The sequence below is a fragment of the Microtus ochrogaster genome, unplaced genomic scaffold, assembly GCF_000317375.1.
Source record: "Microtus ochrogaster isolate Prairie Vole_2 unplaced genomic scaffold, MicOch1.0 UNK4, whole genome shotgun sequence".
NCBI lineage: Eukaryota > Metazoa > Chordata > Mammalia > Rodentia > Cricetidae > Microtus > Microtus ochrogaster.
Window position 1 is genome coordinate 14899835 of NW_004949102.1, and position 27317 is coordinate 14927151.

At 48.1% G+C, this 27317-nt stretch overlaps 1 protein-coding gene across 2 annotated transcripts in view; it reads right to left on the reverse strand.

Moving 5' to 3' along the window:
- Kiaa1549 (KIAA1549 ortholog) overlaps positions 1-27301 on the reverse strand; it is a 127525-nt gene extending 100224 nt beyond the window's left edge. For both annotated transcript variants that reach the window (XM_013353271.2, XM_013353270.2), the window contains exon 1: positions 27122-27301. In XM_013353271.2, coding sequence (XP_013208725.2) covers positions 27122-27263 — 142 coding nt within the window. In that variant the 5' untranslated portion in view covers positions 27264-27301. The remainder of the gene's footprint in view (positions 1-27121) is intronic.
- Positions 27302-27317: the final 16 nt, after the last annotated feature.

The following is a 27317-nucleotide window of genomic DNA, read 5'->3' on the forward strand; positions in this document are numbered from 1 at the left end:
ACGCGGCTGAAGGGGTGCAGCCAAGGAATACCAAGAATTGACAGCAAAAGCCAGAAGCGGGAGAAGAAAGAGAGACTCTCCCCTAGAGCCCTGAGAGGGAGCACGGCCAAACCAAACCAAGGTTTAGGACTTCAGTCCTCCGAAACCGTAAGGAAGCAGAGATGTTTCAATCCACCCAACCCGTGGCCCTCTGTCAGGCAGTCTCTGCATTAATCCGGCCTGTCTGACTCCGTCGGTGAGTGCTGCCATCGGCGCTGGCACTGCACTCTTCAGTCTGTAAATCCCCACCCCTCAGCAAACCACGCGGGTCACGTGTCCACTAAGGGAAACTGTGTTTTTACAAAGCTTATAATTACTGGAAAATTCTTCATGATCGGGCCTTGTCACCTCCACCCATCCCAAGTCACACAACAAGGAGGAGACCGACTCACTGCCCATCGCTTGGGTCACGGCATTCTCGATTGTCCTCAAGACAAGTTTCTTTCCGTATGTGACACGATATTCTCTGTTGGGGTCAACACAACGGGCAGACATCAGTAAAATTTAATTTTTATATACAAAGTAGATTTTTTTTTTAGGAACAGGAAGGGGATTGGGAGAGGGTCCAGAATGACTAATGAAAAGTAATGAAGTATGGATCCTCAGAAATACACAAATGCTAGGTAAGCACAGCAGCCACCTGTAATTCTTGCCTAGGAGGCAGAGACAGGAGATCCCCAGAGCAAGACTGGGCATAGTGGCAAATTCTTGGTTTGACTGAGAGAATTTGTCTTTATGAAAAAGATGGAAGAGTGGTCAAGAATGATTCTGACACCAAGTTCTAGCCTCTACATGCAAAAACATGCACACACGCACACACATATGCACTCATGTGTGAGCACACATGGACACATATGCGCACAAACCCATTGAAACATACATAGACATGCACGCACACACGTCACAGACACACACAAAGACACATTCACACATGCACGCATGTGTGCGCACACACATACACAATCTAAGAAGAAAAACGAAGACAAAGAAGTTCTAATGTTTTCTTCCCACAACCTATTGTGAACACAAGCTTATTTCCCTGGCCCTCTTCTTACAGAAAGAGAAGATCCTGGTCAGAGCTTCAGGGCCTTGCTAGCAACCAGTACTCAGGGAGCCAACCAACTCTGAGTTTAGAAAGGTCAGAGCATCCAAGCTGACCAAGTCTGAACTTACTGAGTATCAACTGGGTCATAAGACAGATGGAGCTCACAGAAACACAGTAGGAGAGGCACAAGGAGCCTACAAATCCTCGGAGTTACAGTGAAGTGTGCCTGTAGGGGCAGCAGAATTTTCAAAATAGTAAAAGATGCACTGGAGAGAGTCACCAGTCAGTGCTGCTGAAGGATCGAGGACCTGCAGAGCCCAGGCAGAGACATCACAAGTAGCAGCAGCTGTGGAGCAGGGGCTACCCAGAGGTGGGACTTTGCGTTAACTAGAAAGTGCACACATGACTTCTAGCATCCAAATCCAAACGATCTAAGATTCTCTCAGAATCCCAGAGCACACATTAGAATGTGAGGAAGCAGGCTTTACATGCCAACAGGAAACAGTAAAAAGATAAACTGAGGATTCTATTTGCATTAAGTACTTCTGAAGGCTTCAGAAGGGTAATGGCGGTGATGGGCAATAGGGGTAGCAGGGGTAACAGGGGTGTAGAAATTTCCTCCACCCTGGAAAGAAGTTACTTAAGGCACAGGATGCTTTAAAGGGAGGCGAAGTCACAGTCCATCCTGCTCGGAAGCCAGTTCAGCTAAGGTTCAAACAACTCAAAGACTTCAGGAAGTCCCTGAAACTGGCCATCAGCACTAGGTCCTCCTTCCTCAAGCATAGAGAAGCAGTAAGGGCTAGCGAAAGACACTCTCAGACCAGACACACCACCGGACAGAGACAGACCAACTAAGCTGCCTGGAAGAGACACTCCCCTGAAAAGCTGTGCAGTGATCTATCTGTAGGTGTCACTCGTTGGGGTAGGCTTTGGTGATGAAGCTGTCTTTGAGTAATTTCTGCTCCAGCAAGTACCCCTCACCCACACACCTAGAAGTAACCCAAATAAAACCCACTGGTTCACCAAGACATATTTTAGTGGAATCTTTAGCTTGGTCTGCCATTGGGTCCCTAGCTATTATGAGCAGATCTTGTTCACATCTCCCCAGGAACAGTGTCGCACAACAGGTGGGAAGGACATCTCCCTACGTATAATCTTTTGCCTTAAAAATCCTGAAACATGAAAGGATGATCATTGGGTAAACGTTGGATTAATAAGTAAAACTAATGAGAAAATATAATACCGAGTCCTGCTGATCCAAACAGAAGCTTAGTCTTCTGTGGCTTAATACTGACAAGACCCCACGACAAGATATAAAAATTGCAATGATCTAGGCCTGGCGATGATGGCACACTCCTTAATTCAGCATTCGGAAGGCAGAGACAGGCAGATCTCTAAGTTCAAGGTCATCCTGGTCTATAGAGCAAGTTGCAGGACAGCCAGGACTATACAGAGAAACCGACTCAAAAATCAAAAGCAAAAACAAAAAATGCAATTATCTTTAAATGGCTGTCATTGCAATCACAGGAGACTCAAAGACCTACGGAGGTCAATGTGAGCATAGCTAAGAAAGAAACATCAGAAAGGGATCAAGTTCAAAGTTGGCATGCTGATGGAGTTACACAAAGTAGCCTCTGCAGGACATATATTCATGTATTCTAAATGAAACTCTTCGTTTTTAAATGTTGGCAACTAACAACATTTTAACAAGTCTCAGGCTCAAGCTTGAAAGGTTCCGCCTTTAGCTCTGCACACTACAGAGTCTCAGGAAGGAGGATTGTCACAGGTTTAAGGTCAGCCTGGGCTACGATGAGACCATGTCTCAAAAATTCAAAAGCTAAAAAAGGAGAGTACTGACACATGCTGGCCTCAAGATTACAAATTCTCAAAGTCACCTCCTACTAGCCTGTATATCCCAGAATGTAGCACTCAGGAGCACTGAGGACTCAGCATGGACCCTAGGACTTCCTACAATGTGCCAGACTCATAGAACCCCACAGGCAGGTCACACATACCCTTGCACCAGTCCCCAGCAGAACACCAGGGCAGCTTGAGCAAAGCCAGAGGGGCAGTGACGACCTCTGACATCAAAACTGTGCAAAGCTGCCCCTTCACAATGAGTCCATACATTTTCAAAAAGGCCGCTGTGGTTGTTAAACCAAGATCCGCACGAGAACGAGCTGTACCAACAATGAACGCTAACCTCTCCCGGGGTGGCTCTTGTCTGCGTATGACTTCATGGCATAGGCTAATCCAGTATGTCAGCGGCTAGAGACCAAGAAAGCCATTACTGGAGGACGGGCAGGAAGAAGACTCCATGTGGCTTCTGAGGGGCAGGTAATATTTTGTTCTTGATGTTGGTGGTGTTACAGGGCTATAATCAGCCTGTAGAAATTCAGTTATATATGCATATATAATAACTTAATTTTAACAGTTTGAAATTATCGTGGGGCTGGAGAGCTGCTTCCGTGGTTAAGAGTATTCACTGCTCTTGCAGAGAACCCAACATGTACATCCTGCAACTCACGCGTGCCTATGAACCCAGGTCTGAGGGATCTGATGCCCTCTGCTGCCTTCCTCAGGCACCTGCACTCGTGTGCACACACCCAACCACAGACACACACACACACCTACACATAAATAAAAATGACCTTGCTATCTTTCTGTTTGTTTTAAAGATCTGATTTGTAATCATGTGCATGTATGTGTATGCCTAAGTGTGCTGCCTATGAGGCCATAAGAAAGTATCAGAGCCCAGCAAGCTGTAATTACAGGTAGTTGAGCCACTGTGTAGGTGCTGGGAACCAAATCAAGTCTTCTGCAACAAATGCTCTTACCATTGTCTGCCCTGATGCAGCACTGGGGACTGGACCAAGGGCTCGGTACATGCTGGGCAAGTTCCCTACTGCCGAACTACAGCCCATCTCTAAACGTTAGGAATTATTTAACATACATATATCACTTCAAAAACTAAATTTGCTAACTCCTTCAAATATTTCTAAAACTTCTGACATAGTTTGAAAGCCACCTAACTACACTGATTCCCCCCTGCCCACCCCCTGAAAAAATTATTCCAACCTGCTACCCATGGTTGTCTTTAAGAAAGGAAAATGGTGCTTTTATGTTTGGTCTACAGAGGGAGTTCCAGGACAGCCAGGGCTATTACACAGAGAAACCCTGTCTTGGGAAAAAAATAAAAAGGAAAATTGAGCCATAATCTGGTCGTCAGACAGACTCCTGTAAAAGCTCATGGAAGCCACATCTCAGGTCTGACTTACAGCTAAAGGCCTTACGGACCCTGGGCATTAAGAGCCACTTTCATTCCCATGCAGCCGGCAACCTCAGCAGGCTCCTTCTGCTCTGGAAGGGACACGTATTCCAGGGGCTTCCATGCACGGCTGTAGAGTCAGGTCTGCTGCTGTCCACAGAGGATGCCCCTGCGCACCTCCCCCCTCCCCGACCCCAGCTCCTGGACACTGGCTTTTCCCAGAGCTGAAACCACACACTCCAGATTCCAGCTCCTACCTGGCTGAAGTCTCACATGAAATAGCTAACCCCTTCACCCTCACTTTAGCCCGCATCACCCCAGCTACAACTCTGCCAATTCCCTGTTTGTCTTCAAGATCTGGTGTGCCCACGCCCACCACAACCTACATACTCCCTATTTCCTGAATCCCAACAAGGAACCCCAGAATGAAGATGCAGGATGCTCGAGTTCACTCTCCTCCCTCCATAGGCTCCTCCTCTCTCCTCCCACAGCTCTTTCTTCCTAGCTGTTCCCTTTTTTAAAAAATTCTTTCTTTTTTTCTTTTTGAGGCAAAGTCCTGGAGCTTGCTCTATAGACCAGGCTGGCCTCGAACTCACAGAGACCCGCCTGCCTCTGCCTCCCGAGTGCTGGGATTAGAGGCATGCGCCACCACCACCCAGCTCCCCAGCTGTTCTTACTCCTGCTCCCTGCTCTGTATGTTTCCTTGAATGAGTCACTGAGAAATCTGCACACACGACCTGGCTGTGACCTGCTTCTGTCACCCATGCAGCTCAGCAACGCACCAGGTGGAAGAGAATGCCTATTTTCCCTCGCAAAACTGCGAACTCAAAATGAGCAATTTCCATAAAGCCATTCCCTCAGGATCATCTGGAGCCAGTATGAGTTCATAAAATGCTAAGCTGCACAAACCTCTAACGTGGTGGAAATTCTATCATCATGATGGGCAAATTACACAGGAAACACACAGCATACATGTCCACACAGGAGTCAGGAATTTCAAGGAACTTCATGAGCCAATGGTAAAGCCTCACCTTTCCAAACATTACAGAATTACCTTGTGTACCTCCGCTTTCCACATAACAAGAGGCGCACAAAGCACCCTGGAGCTGAAGGGATGGCTCAGCAGCTAAGAGCACTTGCTGTACTTGCAGAGAACCCAGATTTGTTTAGGAGGACCCAACACCCTCTTCTGATCTCCCTGGACACCAGGCACACACAAGTCTCACATACATACATGCAGACAAACACTCATACACATAAAAAGAATAAATAAATCTAAAAAAAAAAAACAATCAAAGAACAGTCTTTGTTGGGCTGGGTGTGTAACAGGTAAGTTCTATGAGGCCAAGAAAAACTTGTTCTATCCAGCTAGTTTCAGGTCAGCCAAGGATACACAATGAGACACTATTTAAAAAAAAAAAAATCAATCAATTAATCAATACATACATACATGCATGCACGCATAAAGGACAGCCTCTGTGGTTATACAGGCTGTGCTAGGATCTCCACTGATCCTGGAAACAGGAATAAAAACTCAATTTGCAAGGATTATTACCTAGATTAAATGAGATAGTGTACAATTAATCCTAGCTGGTGAAAAATAGGGAAAGAGGTACAATAGCTGCCTAATGGGCCTCTTTTAGCAAAATATTTACACACTAATCCAAAAGTGCGTCTTTGAAAGTTGAAACTGGGGGCTGGAGAGATGGCTCAGAGGTTAAGAGCACTGACTGCTTTTCCAGAGGTCCTGAGTTCAATTCCCGGCAACCACATGGTGGCTCACAACCATCTGTAATGAGATCCCCTCTTCTGGTGTGCAGGAAAACATCCTGTATATAACCGAAAGTTGAAACTGGTACTTGGCCCTGGAGACTAGCTCTGTTCTCACTTGTTACTCCAACCATCTTGTTTGCTGAGACAGGGTCTCTACATACCCCCTTGCCTATTCTGGAACTCTCTATTTAGACCAAACTGGCCTGAAACTCACAGAGATTTCCACCTGCCTCTGCCTTCCAAGTGCTGGGATTAAAGGCATGCACCACCATGCTCAGTCTTTTGGTGATCATCCTAAAACAATCCAAACAAAGAATTCTGGAATATTCTAAAAAGCCACAAAAAAAAAAAAGTGAGCTTGAAACCCTCAGTAAGTAATGCCTAATAAAGGCTGGCAAGCTGGCTTGGCAGATAACAGCACCAGCCTTCAATCATAACGACTCTAGTCTGCTCCTGGGCCCCCAGCACAGGGGAAGAAGAGATGCCTCCAGCAAGCTGTCTTCTGCCATCCACACACGCCGGGCACACACACCTGCCGTTCACACACGCCTGGCACACACACCTGTACCCAGCTGGAGAATGCCTTCCATTCAGCTGTTCTGGTTAGGAGAGGGCTTTCATTCTGACTTGTTTAGTTTTGTTTGGGGGAAGTGTGTCTCATGTCCCTAATCCTCAGGCCTTCACTTCCCAAAGCGAACCGGTAAAAACCCAGGAGAGCATTCTGAGAACACAGATAGAAGGCAAGTCCGCACTGAATACCGGAGTGAAGTCTGAGCAAGATCCTGGCAGGAGTGACAGGATCCGCCCAGAGGGAAAATGACCAGTGACCCTCTCAGGCACCTTCCTAATGCTGAGACCCTTTAATGCAGTTCTCATGTGGTGGTGACCTCCCTCAACCATAAAATTATTTTCGTTGCTACTTCATAACTATAATTTTGTGACTGATATGAATCATACTGCAAATTTCTGATATGCAGGATGTCTGATATGTGACCCCTGTGAAAGGGTCATTCGACAACCCCAGGAGGGTCGTTACCCCCAGGTTGAGAACCACTGCTCTTAGACAAGACAGTATCAAGTGCTATTACTGCAAAGGCAGGCTCAGGGTCACTCTCAGCTGGAAAGCAGCTTCGTCTTCATCTTCTCCTAAGTGCAGTAATGTGGGGAAAGGCATGAAGAGACAGAATTCTAAGAGAAAGACTTTTAAAAACAACAGTCACCCTCCTGCATGAAGCACAGACAATAAATACACATATACTAAGTTACTAAATAAAGACTCTGTAATAAAATACACAAATATGAAAGGAAATGGGTAAAAAGAAAGAAAGCCTACTGAGCAAAGAAGGGACACACAGGAACTGTGCTACATTCAACAGGGAAGGTTATGGGCTCCACATTCCTAGGAAGAGATAGGAGTTTTTCAGAAATAAAAGTTGAAGAGTTTTTCCACTATTGTCTACAAGCTCTCTCATCTACCTTCCTCCCACGGCACAAATACGCACACGGTAAACAAAACAAACTGAGTAGCACTTATCTGGAACTTCCTTGGGATTCATCTTTCCAATGCTGCCCCCACCCCATCCTGCATGGTGACGGCTGGACCATGGGTGGCTGTGGTGGTGACAACCCTAATCCAGCACTTAGGAGGTAAAGGTGGAGAACCGCGAGTTCAGGGTCCGCCTGGACTACCGAAGACCCCATCTCAGAACACAAAATGACTACAACAGTGAGTCAGGACGCAGGCGCTGTGGGTGGTGGGCTCCTGAACGGGTGACAGCCTTTCTTGTTGATACAGAAAGCAAGAGATGGCCCACACTGTCCATGGCAAACTTAGCATCAGCAAAAGATGAACTCGCAGTCAGCAGGATTATTTCTATAATGTTACCCAAAAGGGTCTTGTATCTTTAGTTTTAAATGAGGGGCAAACAAAATGGAAAACTTTGGTTGTTGCTTTTCCTCTTAAACTTGTGTCCTTATAAACCAAACACAAACTTTACTCGTGCGACTATCCCCTAAACAGTACTGAGTTCCCATACGTACAGAGCAAAGCCTTCACATTATGCAGAAGCAATCTAGACAGGATATAAACGAGACTGGAGGATGCAGAGAAGACACTGCTAATTATGTGAGATCTTAAAACACTGGTGCTCACAGAGTTCCTAGAACCCGCAGCTCCCTCCCCTCCTGAATACCAGGGGACAGCGCTGTCTGTACAGCATTAGGGAGCAGCTAATAACCTAGTGGTTACTAGATAGGTTTCTTCACGGTGCTCTAACACTAACCAAAGCAACCCAAGGAGGAACGGTTGATGAGAACTGCAAGTCACAGCCCATCAACTGAGAGAAGCCAAGGCAGGAACCGAAGCAGCGACCATGGAGGAACGCCACTCACCGGCTTACTTTCCTGGCTTGTTCAGCCCCCTATTTCATACAACCCAAGACTACCAGCCCAGAGACAGGCCCAGCCACAGTGGGCGAGACCTCCAACATCAATCAGTAATCTAGATGAGAACCCACAGACATGCCTATAGGTCACGCTGATGGAGGCAATTCCTAACCTAAGGCTTCCAAGACTCTAGTTTTGTGTGAAGTGAACAGAAAACTAATCAACAGGCATATGACAAAGAAGCCATGTTATAATAACAAAAGTCAGCTCTCAGGCCAGGGGTGGTGGTGTGTCTGTATTCCAAACCCTGGGAAGGTAGCAGCCAGAGGATGAGCAGATTAAAGCCGGTCTGGATGCTCTGGTTTGCTTTCTATCGCTGTGATACACACCATGACCAAAAGCCACTCCGGGGAGGGGAGGGTTTACTTGGCTCACAGGTCCATCAATGAGTGGAGTCCAGGAAAAACTCAAGGCAGGACCTTGTAGCAGAAACCATGAAGGAATGGTGCTTACTGGCTTATGACCAACCAGCTTTCAACCCAAGCCACCAGCCCAGGGTTGCACCGACCATAGTGGGCCGAGCCCTCGTACATCAATGAACAATCAAGAAAACACCCCACAGATATGCTACAGCCAATCTGATGGAGGCTACTCCCCCAACTGAAGTGTCAAGCGGACATAAAAATTGGCCAGCAAGATGAACTAGAGAGGGAGCCTGGCCAGATAAGGCCAGCCTGGGCTATAAGAGACTCTGTCTCCAAAATCAAATGCAAAAACAGCTCGTCAGGAAGAACAAAGAATGAGTGAAAGAAGCAGAAGGCATATGCTGTACCGGTAAAACAAGGAAGCCAGGAAGCTGGGCAGAACTGAAGTTAACAGAGAACTGAATCCTAGGGCCTAGCAGTACATCTGTATGCTGACATATTTCTTATTATGTGTCTAGGTTCCTTCTGGTTTCAGAGACTTTGGGAACCAAAAGGAACACAAATCACCTTGTTCTTGCTCAGCTCCATCCTCATTTCAAAATGCTTCCTTGTTTTAACCTATGTATGGAAAAGGCAAGAAGAAGAGAATATGGACCGGGCATCTAATGGAATACTATGCAGCCTTAAGAAGGGAACTGTGACACACCCTAAATCAGGAATGAACTCGGTGACTAAAGGAAGGCACCCTATGATTCCATATCCCCAGGGGGCCACGGGAGTCACACTCATAAAAATAGAAAGCAGAATTTGTGGCTCCAAGGGAATGGAGGTACGGACAGGGGGTTGTATTTTAATGGATACAGAGATCAGTTCTGCAAGATGAAAAGGGCTTGCGGAGGTACTTAACACTGCTGAACCCTGTACTTAAAAATGGTTATGATGGCAAATCTCATGCCATATGCATTTAAACCACAATTCTGGAAATCAAGTAATCACTGTAATTCAAGCTGGGAACAGTGAGAACAGAGACACTAAATACAGCTGTGGGGAAAGGAGGGTCAAGGAAGAGGCACTCTGCTGTGGAGAGATGTGTGGCCGGCTCGGAGGCTCAGGGAGGAGAGCCCCACCCACTTCCTCAGGCTCTGGTCCTTTTGTACAAACTCATGTCATGGGCCCTAGAGAAGTGCAATGCCCACCTGTTCCAGTCCCCAGGGACACCCACCTGATTCCTGGGCTTTTGTCTTCACAAGTGGCCAACACGTGCTCGTGGATGAAGGATGAGGATAACCAGACAGCAGGCCTGGGGGCAAGCAGCCATTGCTCAGCTAGTCTCCTTTAAAAGCTGCTCAACTACACAAACTGAGACTAAGATCCCAACGCTGGGCCCATTCCCCAACATGCTGTAACGCTTTCTGACGTACACTGACTCAGGGATTTTTTTTTTCTCCTCCAAATCAACCCTTTGTGATCCAACTGCTTCCTTAAAACTGTCCTGAAGGAAATAAACAGAAGCTCAAAGAACTATGCACAGAGGTTCATCACAGAAAGACCAATAAGATCCTGAGTGGTTTAGGAACGGCTGGGATGCAACTCAGGGATACAGCTAGTATCTAGCATGCATAAGGGCCGAGGCTGGATTCTCTTGCGTGCTTGCTTGAAAATATTTTAAAGCGGACCGAATGGTGGTGGTTCACATCTTTAAGCCCAGCACTCGTGAGGCAGAAGCAGGCAGATCTCTGTGAGTTTAAGGCCAGCCTGGTCTACAGAGTGAGCTCCAGGACAGGTTCCAAAGCTGCACAGAGAAACCTTGCCTCAAAGAAAATTTTTTAAAGCATTATGAAAAACATTTACAATAAAATGAAAACTGGAAGATAAAAAAAAATCTGTGGATAGTACAATCCCATTTCTAGTTTTTGAAAAACTCCAGTCAACTACATATACATGCATGCACAGTTTTTTAAAACAGGAAGAGGGGAGCAGAGAGAGAGAAAACAGTGAGAGTGGCTTGAATTGTCACCCCCAGAACTCAAGTCAAAACCCAGGTACAAGCCGGGCGATGGTGGCGCACGCCTTTAATCCCAGCACTCGGGAGGCAGAGGCAGGCGGATCTCTGTGAGTTCGAGACCAGCCTGGTCTACAGAGCGAGTTCCAGGACAGGCTCCAAAGCCACAGAGAAACCCTGTCTCGAAAAACCAAAAAAAAACAAAAAAACAAAAAAACAAAAAAACAAAAACCAAAAAAAAACCCAGGTACAGTGGTGTCAGAGGAAGTGGAGACAGGTGGATTCTCAAGGCTCATCCGCCAGCAGGCCTAACCTAAACAGACAGCCCCAGGCCACTGAGGGTCTTTCTCAAAAGACAAGGTGGACGGCTCCCAAGGCCAACAGTCAAGGTGGACCTTAGTCTCCACATGCACATGCATACACATGCACACACGCACAACTGTGCACACGTGAACAAACACACACAAAAAGACTAGGAAGATGTGTATCAAACTATTTATGGAACAGGAGCAAAGGTGGGTACTTTCTTCTAAGTAGAGCTCATAGTCCAAAGCATCTGAAATGAGTATCATTTACAATCAGAGACTAAAAAGCTTTTCTATCTCAACAGGGGGATCAGCATGCAGAGATCTGTATGTCCGCCATTTTCAGGTTAGACTGACCACCAATCAATCACAGCAGCTTATGTTGGGATGAATCTGGGACAAAGATGTAGGGTGGGGTCTGACCCCATGGCGGTGACTCCTGAAGCCAAGAGAGTGCTAAAGATAGAGGGAAAGAGAGTGTGAAGGGGTCTAAGCGTGGATGTGGGAGGAAGGCACTGTAGAGAGGCAGTAATGAAAGACGAAGGGTGTCAGCTTCCCAAGAGCCATTTATCTACAAGAGAGAAGCTACGGCACCAAGCTCACCATGTCATTAGTTGTTCTAGCTCATTCCATCATACCAACAATCATTTATCCAGCCAGCGGGTCGCTCATGGAACCACTCCTCCAAAACCCATCCATTTAACAATTCATCAGGTGTTCATTGAGGATAGTGAGCCCAGCCACAGTGCACACCGAAGAGGAGACAGTAAACAAGAAGAGATCTACTCACAGGAGGCCATGAATTTAGTTGAGTCGCACACGGACAGAGGGCATCTAAGCCGTTTTGCTTCTATATGCCTTGTGGGGAGGGTGATGTGTGGCCTGAGATCTTTGAGGGAGGAGTGAAACGAGGCCAACAAGGAGGGGAAGAGCGTTTGGGAAGAAGGAACAGCGTATATAAAGCACACAAGTATATAAACAGCTTAGGAGACTCTCCCTATGGAGAAACCTGGATTGGTTAATGGAGGGCAGTGTGGTAGGAGGAGAGGCTAGACCCGAGGAAGGGAAGCGGGAGGAGGCTGTTCCACCCATTCAGGAACACCAACGAAATGAAGATGAAACCAGCCAGAGACACTGATAGCTGTGACGTCACTCTGTCCTAATGGACTTTATTGGACACACTGGTAAGGAACACAACCAAGGGACCCAGCTATAGGAATGGACAGACATTCAAAGTCACCTCACAAAGCTCAACCAACTACTTCAAAGCAAGTGACTCTGAGTGCAGCTGGCTTCCCATGGTCACTTGCTGGCCCCTCCTGATCCGCACTGTCCCCGCTCTCCTTGATCTACCCTCTACTACTCAATCTGCCCACCTAAACATCCACATATTATCGAGTCTGCGTGTAGGCAGGTACACCCTCGCACATCCGCATCCGCTCCCGCTGCAGAACCCTACAGAGGCTCAAACAGAGGGATAAGCAGCTGACACACACCCCGCTAGGTGTGCCCGACAGTCAGCCTCTGACTCCTACAGCCTCCTGCATCCTCAAACTGTGGGCCCTGGAGCATCCTGTCAGAGCCACAGAAGTAGAAAGTGATACATATATGAATATTTATGTAACTTACCAGCTGTCAGGTTCTATGATTCAGGAGCTACTTAACAATCTCTCACACGCTCCCCATGACAACAGCCACGCCTGCCCTTGCAGTTAGAGATGGGGCCGCTCATCGTCTGGTTCGGTGTCATGCGGCTCCAACCCCACATCAGGGAGTCCAGAGAGGCCTGCTCATGCTCACGACGGAAATCAGCCTCCTCAGGGGAAAGCGGCAACCCAAGATGACCCAAACAGACTGGCCACCCTCCAGCCGTTCCCTCAGAAAGAGAGGAACACAGAAGACACTACTGACAAGTAAAACAGATCTGTTCTGTCCTGCGGCCAACAGTTCTCCTGCATCATTCTGTATATTATGAGTTTTCATTTTTTAATGGCATTTATTATTTATTGAGTGTGGGGGGTGATAACACACATACACCATGTGGCAGTCAGAGGACAGGTTGCAGGAGCTGGGTCTCTCCTCCTGCCACACAGATCCCAGGGACCCTACCTCACCTTGTCAGGCTCGGCAGCAAGCGTCTTCAGTCACTGAGCCATCTTGCTGGGTCCTGTTTTCTCTTTAGAATCAGTTACTTAGATGTTCTAACACTGTTTTAACCATCTCCTGGTGTCTGAGCTAAGAAAGCCTGTCTCAGTTCCGCCTAAAACTCCACCCCCAGGAATCTGCTTCTGAGAACACTGCGGGTCCAAGTGACACTCTTGGTTATTCAGTGACACTGTCCTCTGTCTGACCTGGACTTCTGCCCCTGACTCCGGCTGGTCTGTAGGCAAGTCTTTGCTCATTCCCTCAAGCCACAAGTGCTTCATCTGCCCAAGTTTCTCCTCTCAAACTCATGCACACTTTTTTATCAAGTGACCAAGTATCCTAAAAATTGGGGGCACACTAATTAATTCCTTCAAGGCAATTAGCCAGACACTATTTTTTTTTAATCATCTCAAGTCATGTCCATAGACAACTAGGAGCATGAAGCTTGGCACTTAAAAAAATGGCTGAAGAGATGCCCATTTAAAGGTCAAAAAAACATTTTCAGGGTTCAGGCAGAGAGACTCCTGGAGAGCCTCTTTCCAAGTCTACAGTAGAAACGCCAGAGGCTGAGGGAAATCTGAGAGAGGAGAAGCTGTGTAGGGAAAAGATCATCAGACTCATGCCCTAGGCTGGACCTACAGAGGGATCAAGCCCCTGATGAGCCTTCTCTGTCATGGCAGTTGGTTTCCCTCAGGATGGGGACACACTGTGGTCTGGCTCTCCAGGCCTGCACCTACTCCATCCCCCTCTAGATTCCCCCACTCTACCCTACTTTCAAGAATCCATGTTGATTCCTTCTTCTGTGAGCCATAAAAATTACAACTGTGACCCGCTTTGTATGTGATGACTGTGTCACTTAAGAAGAAACAGGAGGCTGCTGGACATCACATCTCAACAGCAGCCTTCTCCCAGCCACTTACTCACGTGACCCACACCCATACTGGTCACTCCCTTCCCCTCCCCAGGAATGGGGTGACATCTGTATTATTTCTACCTGCATGCTGTGGTACACACACACACCCCAACCTCATGGGCACACACAATAATAACAATAACTTTTTTAAAAAAACAATAGTCCCAAGACCAGTGTTTCTGGGAATCATTTAGAAAGTTAATATTTAACATCAGATCCTGGCACAAATGCAACATATTAATATACTGCTATTTGGGTTTTCATTTTCTTTTCCCTTAGAACTAAGAAAGCTCAGAGAGTGGAGAAAGTATGAAAGTCGCTCACCACGTTGGCTGTCTTGGTTTTTTGTTTATAATCTTTTTTTTAACTTTTATTTTATATGTATGGTGTTTTGCATGCATGTATGTCTATATACCACACGTATGCCTGGTGCCCACAGAGGACAGAAGAGGACACCAAATCCCTGGGACTGAAGTTACAGGCAATTATGAGTCATCATGTGGTTGCTGGGAATCGAACCCAGGCCCTCCAGCAAGAGCAGCCAGTGCTCTCAACCACTGAGCCATCTCTCCAGCCCCCACTGTTGGGTTTGGAACAAGGTAATGAAGGCACTGACTTCCTCCCATCAAAACCAGAAAGTTAATGAGAAATTGATATTCTAACCAGAGGTATATCCTATTCATGATCAAAGAAGAAGCCATCAGAAACCAACCACAGAGAAACAGCATCGTTTATGTAACAATGTCATCCGGTCCACAAGGATGTGATCCAGGTGGCAGTAACCAGGGAATGCAGGGAGAAAATGTCACCCAACATTACGGACCATTACCCTCCAGGCTGGGAGAAACAGAACGCACTCTGTAAAGAGAACTTTCATTTCTCCCAAAACCATTCCTGTTAAATGTTCAATTGCTAGAACAAAACTAAACGACTGTCCATCCAATCTGTAGCTTTGGAAAGCCTGCCTTATTCATTCTTCTCAACAGACCTTCGGTCAAAACTTGTGCAGTGCCACCGGTGGGCAAGGTGCTCCCCAGGGGTCACAGACCACTGTGACTATCGAGACTGTACGTGACTGTAGACAGAGTTCACTCTGCCAAGCAAGCAAAACCTGTGAATGTACAACTTCGTGGGAGACACCACAGAGCCCTCTAGTAACAAGACCCAGACCACAGGAGCCTGGCTGGGGTGTGCACACCCACCCCTGGGGTTTAGAGGACTCAGTAGCTACATGGCCTGAACGGAGCAGGGGAGCCCGCTAAGGTCTGTCTTCGCTCCTGGATTAGGCACAGCAGGGTTACCTAGCTTCCAGAGCTGTTCTGTAGGTGAAACAAGAGCTACACTGCCTCCCTCCATGCTTGGACAGCTCCGGGGTTTGTTTGAGGGAGTGGTGTGCGTGTGTGTGCACCTGTGTACGTGGGCTGAGGTCAGAGTAGATATCGGCTGCCCTGCTCTATTGCTCCTTTTGGGTCAGGGTCTCTCACTTAACTCGTAGCTAGGCTGGCAGCCAGCAAGCCCCAGACATCCTCCTGTCTCCACTCCCCACAGTTCTGGGAATATTGGTATAAAAGATTTTTTTTTTCTTACATAAGTGCTGGGTCCCTGAACTCAGGTCCCCACGGTCACTTCATGCTTACTCACCAAGGGCTCTTACCCACTAAACCCTCTCTCTAGTCCCTCGGCCCTGGGATTTCTACAGAAAGCCAGAGAAAGAGCGCCAAAGGGGAACCTGATCAAAGACTCAAATGCCCATTCGCAATCAAAAAGATGCAGCTGTAGGATGGGTCTCACCTTCGAGCTTGGCAAAGCCCAGAGATGGGTAACGGGCTGTGTTTCAGAAAGAGGAAACGACACCAGCACCTCTGACTCATTGCTAGAGAGAATGCGGACTGCTTCAATTTTTCTAGAGAGCAATTTGGCAGGGCGCATCAAAATTTAATGTGTGCATACTGCCTAGGCCAGTGAGTCTATTTCTGGGAATTTATCCTACAGAAGTTACTAGAAAAGTGTGTAAAGATATACGTGCAGTGGTAACACTCAAGAGTGCAAAGCCATAAATTACAACCCATTAACCTGGTTACATGCAGCAGAGAACATCCACAGAACCCACTAAACCCTCTCTCTAGTACCTCAGTCCTGGGATCTCTACGGAAAACTGGCCTGTGGTGTAGACCCGCACTTGCTGACAACACCAAGATCCCACAATGGAGTGTGAAGTGGAAAAATGCAGATCGCCAAACGACATGTCAGATATGATTCGACCGCTTTGCACGTGTGTTCCTGGGCGCTTGTACGTGTGGAAAACTAAAAGGAGAGACACCAAAATGCCACAGCAGTTGTCTGAAGTAGTAGGATGTATAGGTGATTCTTGCTTGCTAGCTTGTAAGTCTTCCAAACCACCTGAAGGCACTCAGTGATGTTTTATATAGCAAATCCCACCTGATGACAGCCCTCTCGTGATCCTCCACTGCCAGGACCCACTTCCTCTCACATCTAATCCTTGATCCTGCCACCTCCACGCTTCACACTGGTCTCCTCTGAGACCCATTCTTGGATGACTTCCTGCCGTAAGGCTTTGCATGGCCATGTCCTCTGCTCGGAACGCTGTCCCTTGAAAGACCTGGCCTTGCCTTCTGCCCCCTTCAGCTTTTAATTCAAACTTTACTGTTAAGGGCTGAACCAAAAGGTTCCTACAAAGCCCTCGCCCCAAGGACCTCAGAGCATAACCGCAGGTGGCAACAGCTCACCACAGAGATAAATAATTAACATGAGATCAGACACAAGTAGGTGAGTCCCGGATCCATCATGACCAATCTTACAGAAAAGTAAAATTGGAAATGACGCACAGGGAAGATGGAGCGATGAAACTGCCACAGCTACCGGCATGACCTGGAACAGAAAAAACTTCAGCACCTTCAGAGGGATCGCGGCAGCACCATGATCTCCAGCTACACTTCTGCCGGTTAAGTCCCCCCACTGGTGGCACTTTGGACACCACAGCACACTAACACAGACACCTTGCAATGGGGCTCGCGAGCACCCCGGACTAAATCTCTAAGTTTTCCCCTTCTCTGCCCAACCACTGAAGGTACCCACCACCGAGGGACACGTGGTATAGCCCAAGGGCCCGGCACACAGGGAGACACGCTACAAAAATGGGCAAAGGACACAGAACCAAAACACTAAGCAATGCAAGCTTGTCCTGCTGGAGCCTGTGGTCTAGTGGAGGGGATGAGAATAAACAGACGGACAGAAACATAGGTGGTGACAGTGTCGCGCACAGAACAAAGCAGGCAGGAGCTGAGGAGCCATGAAACGCTCTTGCTGGGGAATGCCTCTTCTGACTGTGTGGGAGCTGAGAAGAAACCCACAGGAAGGGAAGGAACTGAAGATAACATCTGAGATAAGAATGTTCTAGACAGAAGGAACAGCAAGTACTAATTACTGCAAGCAATGCATATTGTTTTTATAATCAGGGAGGGAAACCAATAAAGCTATTGTAGCCCTCAAAACACATAAAAACAAGCAAAAGCCCAGTTCCAAGGGTTGTTGAGGACAGTGGGCTTTGACAAATTTTTTTACACTATTTGAAAGCGGGGGATCACTTAGGTGTAGCAAAACCCTGTCACAAAAAGAAAGAAAAGAAAAAAGAAGGAAGGAAGGAAGAAAAAAGAAAAAGAAATTTTTATAATTCTATCCAGCCTCTATGCAGACCCAGGATGAAAATATCAACCCTTCTGTACAGTTGTCTTGCCCAGCCCAGGCCCCAGCCAACAGTGGCCCAGGAAAAGCCCTCAACCTCAAAGACCTGAGAAAAGAAGGGAGGAGAGGTCAGGTCAAGTGAGACAAGGCAAGGCAGTCCTGAAGTCCTGGAGAGCTCTGCTGGAACCACAGGATGCTGGGAAACCTTGTTACCACTGCCCTGGCCAGCGGCTGCTGACCTGTCTCCCAACCCACTGCCATCAACTGATTCTGACTGGGGTTCTCAAGGCCACCTCCCACTTGCTTAGGCCACAGAGGCTCAGCGTGATGGTCACTCCGTCATAACATAGCATAAAACATGATGCAACAACCAGGCCCCACTTCACCACCATTGTCACTTTGTAAACAACCAATTCCTAAACACTTCCCGTTAGGAAACTGACACTCTGTAACTGTATACAGCTCTCTATGCTCCGCCTCCCAGGCCCAGGCAACAACCACCTTTTTTTTTGTTTTGTTTTTTTTTTGAAAAATGAAGAACAGAAATAAAATTTTATTTATTCCCAAGAGTTGTCATTAACTCAAGATAAGCTTTAAAAGAATCAATATCCAAGTTAATAAAATGAGAGTTTAGGAAAAACAAAAGACATAGCATTACACAAAAATGAATAATGTTCTAGAGTTAACAAGATGACACAGCAGGTAAAGGTGCCCGTCATACAAGGCTGACAACTTGAGTTCAATCTCTGGAGCCCACCCACAGTGGAAGAGAAGAACAGGATAACAACCACCTTTTGGACTGACTAAAACTTCCACTACACCCAGCACCTCGCCCAAGGAGAACTGTCCAGCGTCTGTCCTTCCACCCTTGACTGGTGTCAGTCACAGTTCCTGAGGCCCACCTATGTTACTGCTACAGTGTGCCTCAACTTCCTCCCTCTTGGGAGCTGAAGACACACCCACATCCGCTGGTCACCATTTGTCTGTGTCCCCCATACCCACTGGTCACCATTTGTCCCCCCTTATCTACAAGCCTTAACGGTTCACACAGCTTAGGGAATCAGGGCCAGTCATACTGTCCCCAGTAGCAAAGCTCGGATCAGCCGCAGATCTCTGACCCCATCCAGTCAGACACCAGCTCAGGCTGCTATCCTCCACGCCCCCAGAAATCCGGGTGGGGCTTTTACAGTAACTTAAGGACACTCCTCACTAACTAGGGAGCAACCAAAAATCTGTGCATGCACCCAAGCTCGTCAAGAAACTGCTGAGGCTTGAGCTTCCAAACCTCAGGAAACACACAAATCATGTGAAGATGCCTAAAAGGTAACTACCTCAACCGGGGGGTGGAGGGGGCACTTCTTTGACATGTTCAAGTATAGCCCAGACTGGCCAATAGCTCTCTGTGACCCCAGAGTTGACCTTGGACTCCTGATCGCCCCCCCTCCACCTCCTGAGTGCTGGAATTTCGGGTAGTTTCCACCAGTCCTGCAGAGCCTCTGAGTTTCTGACAGACTCCCAGGTAATGCTGATGCTGCCTGTTTGGGGGACCACACTGGAGTAGAGAGCCCTGGGCTCCTGGCCTTTGCCCAAGTCCCCTAAAGCTGACTCCACGAGACCATTTGTTCTGTATGTTTTCAGTCCCCCCACCCCATCCTTTGAAAGCTCCCCCAGCTTTTTAAAACAGACCTTCAGACTATCTGGCTCCAAAGTTAATCCCTGCACCCAAAAGGCTAAGTGATGGAGGGCTCTTTCCACAGGCCCAAACAAGAGGAGCAAAAACAAGGCCTCAGCAAGTTTCCAAATGACGGCACAGGGCTGTGAACGCCCAGTCTACCAGAGGAAGAGCGGCCTCCCCACTAGTCCTGACCGTCCCAACTCAGGGCCAGAGCCACCTGCTCATTCCCCACCAAGTCTCTGGTGGGACGAGCAGAGTGTCCCCCTGACCGACTACCAGGACTGTCCTTCTAACTCCCTGCCTGGCATTCTGGCATTCCCCTATTCTCCTATGGAAAGCAGAGGCATCTTCTCGGCTCCCGATTCCACCTCCGCTCAACACCTCCCTCCCTCCATGAATAGTCACTCACTCAAGGTGTCTCTGCCCCCAGAGCTGTCTGCCTGAGTCTCCTCTAGTTTTCTCCTCTCTAGAATGAATTTCTCCATGCTTGCCCTGGCTCCCATCCCTTCCAAATGTGAGCAAATCCACTCCTGCCCTCTCTGCCTCCCCTTCCAGCAACATCTGTCTGTCTCCTCCGGCCCCAACACTGGCTCATGTCTACGCTACCTCTTGAACTCCTTACCATCTTATTTCATCTCTTGAGCATACACAGCAAGCACACAAAGCAGGAGACACTTGCCCTCCAAAGGCCTGGGCCCTCCCCAACACTGCCACTCCCGAGTTGAGAAACAGCCTCACAGAAGCTGGGTATCCACATGGGGAAGGCATCCATCCCTCTACCTCTTTTACTAGCCACGTTGGGCCACGGCAGCACCAATATGCAGAATACGCATCACCCACTGTATCCACTGCCAACACAGTTACAGCAACCAGAACATGGGCACTGCCTAAAAGAAGTAGCACTATTCTAGTAAGTTGAAGGACAAAGGATCTGAACAGGAAGTTCTCAAGACATAAAAATGGTCAAGAGGTCTATAACAGGTGCCCAGCATCAGTAATCACTGGGGTAATGCAAGATAGAACTGCATGGAGACTTCTCTTCACATCCCCTAAACGGCGCTCAAGAAGACCAAAGCAGAGTCCTAGGGGCACCGACTGTGGAGAGCACAGGGAGCAGGCGCTGAGAGAAAGGTCCTGCGGGAGTTCAGGAGCTCGGGGCCCTAGGGAAGAGGGAGCCGAGGCTCACACTACCTAGCCCCAGGAGGCTGAACTGAAAGCCTTGCCTCCACACCCAGGGCCTCTCAAAGTTGAACTTGACCTAGGAACTTGGCCGATTTGGATCACAATTCAGAACGTCTAGGGTGGGACCGTGCAAATTCTATCTGCCAGGAGCGGATGCTGCTGCGGGATGTGAACGGCGCAAATTCTATCTGCCAGGAGCGGATGCTGCTGCGGGATGTGAACGTCAGTGAGAGGAGCAGAAATCGTCACCGATGAGCACAGATGCTGGAAGCTGCAGGCCGCAGCGCGTGGTACCCGCAACACTGCCGACAGAGGGGAAAGGATGGGCGCGGGCTAAGCAATTGCTGGACCGCTTGAGCTACATCCCCAGCCATTTTTTTTTCACTTTCCCCCTATTTTTGGTAGAATTTATTTATTTATTATTCATTCGTTTTGTTTGAGTGTGTGCACGCGAGTGGGCGTGAAGATCAAAGAACAACTGTAAGAGTTAGTCCTCTCCATCCCCTATGTGGGTTCCTGGTCGTCAGGCTTGGTAGCAAGCACCCTCTTACTGTGCCGTAAGGCTCCACCCTTTTTCCAGTTTTACTTGGAGGTGGAGTCCCACTTATTCACCAGGCTACTGTCATCCAACTTTTCTATTCTCCTGCCTCAGCCTCCTGAGAAAGTTGTGATTACAGGAGTGACAACCAGCAGACAGTTTTAAAAAAAAGAAAAAACAAGATTTGGGGGTAGGATGTTTGCCTCACATGCATGAAGCCCTAGGTTTAATCCCAGCCGTGACGGTGCTGCAAGCTTGTAATCTCAGCACTTAGGAGGTGGAGGTATGAGGTCAAAGTTCAAGGCCAGCCCCAACTGCCTGTCAAATAAGCAGTCAGCCCGAGATGTGTGAGGTCCTGTTTCAAAAAAAAAAAATTAAGTTGCTAATGCAACGAGAAGAGGAATCTGTCTGTCTTCAGCAGATCCTCGGCCTGGCGTATCTAACAGACAAAGACAGGAACAGGCCAGTTGCATCTATACATTTCCAAGGCGTCCAAGATAGCCAAAGGGGAACTTTACCTCCACCACGGACGTGGACAAGGGCTACGTGTCTGTGGTCCCACAGCAAGCTAGATAGACTTAAAAGGGGTGTCCTTTAGACATCAGACACCTGACGTCTAAGCTGTCCAGCAACCCTGCCACACGAGCACACATGAAAAAAGCTGGGCAGTCGTAACTTCAAACAGATGCCACCAGTCAGAACGGCATCTTCCTCGCTAGGAAAAGCCACCTGGTGTAATTATCACCACGGTAATTAGCTGCCACCACCACCCAGGGCAGACAGAAAACCCCTGCTTCAGGTCCCTGGTGACTTTTAAGAGTCCCCCGGTGAGGGTTCTCTTTTCAGGCTGGAGAGAGGCAACTTCCTGACAGACTGAAGCTGCCGCTGAGGGAGAAGCAAGGCAGAGTCCTGTGACCCAGTAAAGACCAAAGCATCAAGAGAAACGCCAAAACCAATCCCAAGAGAACAGTTTAATTCAAATGTTCTAATGGTAAAAATACAGCTGCAGGGCAGGAGAGATGGCTCAGACAGCCAGAGCAGCTCAGACGGCCAGAGCTCTGGCTGCTCTTGCAGAAGACTGGAGTTCAAATCCCAGAATCTACATGGTAGCTCACAACTGTCTGTAACTCCAGTTCCAGGGGAGTTGATGCCCTCTTCTGTCCTCAAAGGCACCTGTACTCATACACTCAAAATACATAAATAAAACCTAAAATAACTCTTCGAGCTGATGAGGGAGGGGGACTTGATCGGGGGAGGGGGAGGGAAATGGGAGGCGGTGGCAGGGAGGAGGCAGAAATCCTTAATAAATAAATAAAATTTAAAAAAAACCTAAAATAAAAAAGACGACCATAAGAGATAAAACATCTGTCCCTATTAATATTCACGTGATGGCTCACACTATTTAGAAAAACAGTTCCAAAGCATCAAATCCCTACAGCTGAGCTCTAAATTGGTATGATAAAGATCCCCAGACTCTACCAAAAGATTAGAATTTAGGGAAAGATGAGCTCCAGACACCTAAATCCTGTTGTTGTTTTGGGTTCTGTTCCTGTTTGTTTGAGGCAAAGTCTCACCATGTAGGCCAGGCTAGCCTCAAACTCAAGATCCCCCAGCCTCTACCTCAAGTGCTGAGATTAAAGGCTTGCAATACCACACTCTATTTCAGAAGTTTAAACTCTGAACAAGCATTCCCCAACCCCAAATCGCAGGGTGCAGGAGGTCTGGGAATCACACTTCGCATGTATTTTAATTCCCTGTTTACAATTCTAAAAGAGGTCTTACAAATACTCACCTTGAAATGACCAGCAGCTCATTAAGACAGAGAAAAATTAAACAAGCCATAGCACAAACGCACAAAGAAAGAGCAGATCTCGCTAATCACAACTGCCCACTTCTGTGTCTCCAAATTATATAAAAAGTGGGGCCAGTGAGATGACTCAGCAGGCAGAGGCACTTGGCACTGCAGCAAGGCAACCTGAGTTTGATGCCCACAACCCACGTACAAGCGGAAGCACCAACTGGACAAAGTTGTCCTCCAACCTCCACACTCTCGCCACGGTACATATCCGTACCGACGCGCACACGTAAACCCACTAACTCTTTTCTCAATTATGTAAAATGTAAAAGAAGAGGCTGGGACACAGTGATTGCCTAGCATGCACAAAGTTTAACCACCAGCATGTAACTTGGGTACGGTGGTGCCTGCAATTCCAGCACTGGGAAGGTCAGGAGTTCAAGGTCATCCTCAGCTATACAGGGAGTTTGAGGCCAGCCTGAGTTATATGAGACCTTGCCTCAAAAATTAATTAATTGATTAATTAAATGTAAAAGAAAACACATCAGAAGGGGGGAATGTGATAGTAGGAACAGCAAAAAAATTCAAAGAATACAAATAAAAAATAAAAACTCAACACTAAAGAAGTGTAAAAGGTAAAAATTGAAACAATGTATTACAAGTTTAGATAACAAAAGTGTTTAAAATAATCAAAGGAGCCAGGCATGGTGTTGCATCCCTGTAATCCCAGCACTGGTAAGGCAGAGATAGGAGAATCTCTGTGAGTTTGAGGCCAGTCTGGTCCACATAGTAAGGCCTGGGTTTTTTTGTTTTTTTTTCTTCTTCTGCTTCTTTTTTTTTTTTAATTTATTTATTTATTAAGTATTTCTGCCTCCTCCCTGCCACCGCCTCCCATTTCCCTCCCCCTCCCCCGATCAAGTCCCTCTCCCTCATCAGCTTGAAGAGCAATCAGGGTTCCCTGACCTGTGGGAAGTCCAAGGACCGCCCACCTCCATCCAGGTTTAGTAAGTTGAGCATCCAAACTGCCTAGGCTTAAGGCTTGGGTTTTATAACAAAAGTCTACCTCGAAAACAAACAAAACCTAAACCAGACACAGTGCCATCTATGAGCTGTGGAATTGTGGGTGAGCCATCCTGGGGACTGAACCCAGGGCCTGTGCATGCTACCCAGTGCTCTACTGCTAAATCCTACCCCAAGTTCTTAGTGACTGCGTTCTCTATCTTTCACTAACTCCCAGATTCTGCGGCGCTGCCAATGTCATGATGATCATAATTCTTAAATAGCCTAGTCTCTGAATAAGGATTGGGGTGCCATTCTCTCCTTTTCTGCTGTTAGTGGCTGGCTATCTAAAAGCACTACCTTCAAAATAAGTCCCCAAGCATTTCAGGTTGTCTCCACAACAGTGAAGTCAGAACCAAACCTATAAATGCTTTCTTTAAAAAGAAAAAAAAAATGCATTTAAAACGCTACAGGAAATAGAAATGGACAACAGAGCAATACAGCGCAGAGATCTCACCGAAGACTGTAATAAGGGGACCACCTGGAAGTCACCTCCACTGAGCCAAAGAGAAAGATGCTGAAGGCAGGGAACTTATCATCCAGACGCAGAAGGGACTGCTGCCTCCCAGAGGAACTGCAGGCAGGATTAAGGCACCCCCTGCACCCTCAGGACAGGCCCTCAGCAAAGCCCATGCCCACACTGCTACTGAAAGTACATCACTAAGATCAACAGCTACTGGCTGCCCCCAGACATCCCACAAGCCACCCTCCACCCAGCTGGATTCCCAGAGCCTGCCATCAGGCCACCATCAAGAAGTCAGCCCTGAAGACCCTCCACCCAGCTGTTCCCTCAGAGTGGGTATAAACGTCCACACTTGCTTACGCAATAACTCTGGGTTTGCAGCTGGGGCCCCCGAGGCCGGGCCCTTGGAGCTGCATGCTGTGCCCACTGCATCGCACTCTGTGCTCCTGCCCAGAAGCAGCTGTGCAAACCAGAGAAGCCCAGTGAGCAACTTAGTGCAAAGGTGAGGTCTCTGCCTCTGTGACGTCAGCTCTAGAAGAGACGGATAACTTCGCGTCTCCAGGCGGGATATTTGGATTAGGGGTAGCAGGGAAACAGAAAAGAGTCACTAAAGGAGGGCGAAGCAGTGTAGACTGGCCCACTGCTGAGTTTAAATTTAGCAAAGTAACTTTATCTTCTACAGCCTCTCTAGAATATTCAGATGGCGATGTGCGTGTGGGAAACTCTGGGGCCCCAGAAGCTAAGAGTATCGCAGATCTGGAGACAGACTCTCCTAAACACCTGTTAAGGCCCTCTGTTGTAAAGTAGGAACCCTAAAATCTAAGTCCCAATGGGACTAGGTCATGTATATAAAACACCCTACACGCATGTCAGTGAAAACAACTGGCAGCCGAGGTCCCGTGATGGGCAACTCCAGCAAGATCCACCTTTCTCTGCTGACAAAAGACAAGAGCACTCAAAAGGGCTGACTCCTCTCCTCTGAACACTGAACTCTCGTGGCCTGAGACCGAGACTGGAGGTGGTACCTTGGGCAAAGTTTCTGGACCCACTGCACACAGCCTAAAAGACCTGCTCTGTCAACCCCGCCTCTGGTGTGGTTCCCTGAGGCAGGGTTGCACCCGGCTAGAGGAAAAGGGTGGATGGAGCAATTCCTTCCACCCTCTAGCCTGCGACCTTCAGCAGGCTGATTCTGCCTCAATTTCCTCACCAGTGAGTGAAGCAGTCTCATCCCACGTCCCCTGAGGTTCCTTCCTCCACCATCCCCTTCCTAGAGCTGCTTCTAATACCCACAGTCAGGCCTCAGGGACACGTTCAGGTGTGTTCCACTTCCTTCAAGCCTCTTGGCAGTCCTCTGGCCCCGCTCCCAAAGCAGGGAGGGTTCCTCTGAGCTGCTTTCATGGCTTTTCTGTTTTTCCTGTGCAGTGGGAAGAAGCGTTCCACCCTAAACTGCTTCTCCCACCTTCCCTTTCCTACCCACAAAGTAGCAGAGTGTGTGTGTGTGTGTGTGTGTGTGTGTGTGTGTGTGTGTATGCTGGGGCAATCACAGACTTGCCTGTGTGTCACCTCGGAGATGGTCTCCAGGCCATCATCCCAATGCACACTCAGGGCGGACAAATAAACATTTCAAAGAAACAACATGAATTAAATCATTTCCGCGACAAACAAAACCCACCCACACGCCTCATAAATCATGTCTCTTAATCCTATGCTGATGAACAGTCACTAAATTGCATCTATTGTAAAACCAACCATGACTCCTTTCATGCCCTGACACTCCAGACTCAAAATATTTTCACACTTCATTGTAATGCCTTTGTAGAGAATATACGAATCGCTAGTTCCCTGGAAAGATCCACGGCCAGGGCGCTTTCCAAGAGATTTTTCTTTGAATGTTCTTTGTGTCCTGGCGCACTGGGGGACACGGCCAGCTTGCGTGCACTGGCTGTTCACGGCAATGCACAACTGCTCTACAGCACACACCAGATGCACCCCTTTGCCCCAACAATAAAAGTATCCCAAAACATTCGCTACGCCACATTCACACAGCTGTGCACAAACACAATTCCAGTGCCTGCATTTTGCAAAAGAGATAAAGAAATCAGGCATCTTCAGAGCAGAAACCACCAGACCCGCCTCGGGCAACATGGTTCACGGAAGGCTAGGCTGCAGACCTTTTACCAAAACCGGCCAGGAACGGCTCGCTCTTTTCCTTTGCATCTATTCATTTCCTCCATGCTTTTATTTGCTGGGCCCAGGAAGAATGGGAAAGCATCTCCAGCAAGGAGGGCGAGGGAGCGGTGGAGAATAAAAGAGGATGGGCGGGTAGGGGGGAGTCAGAGGGTGGGCGAGCGCGGCAGCGAAGGCAGGCAGGGTGGTGGCCCCGTCGAGGGGGCTCGGCGAGGCTTACCTGGGGCGCACGAGGCCGGCCGGGCGAGCAGCAGCAGCCAGAGGCCGGGGAGCAGCAACCCCGGGCGGCGGTGGCGGGAGGAAGGCCCGCAGCCGCTCCGCCCCGGCACCAGCGCAACCTTGGCGCGGGGCTCCCACTCCATGGCCACGCGTCGGTTTCCCGGCACACCGGCCTCGCGGAGTGGGCGCGCTCGGGC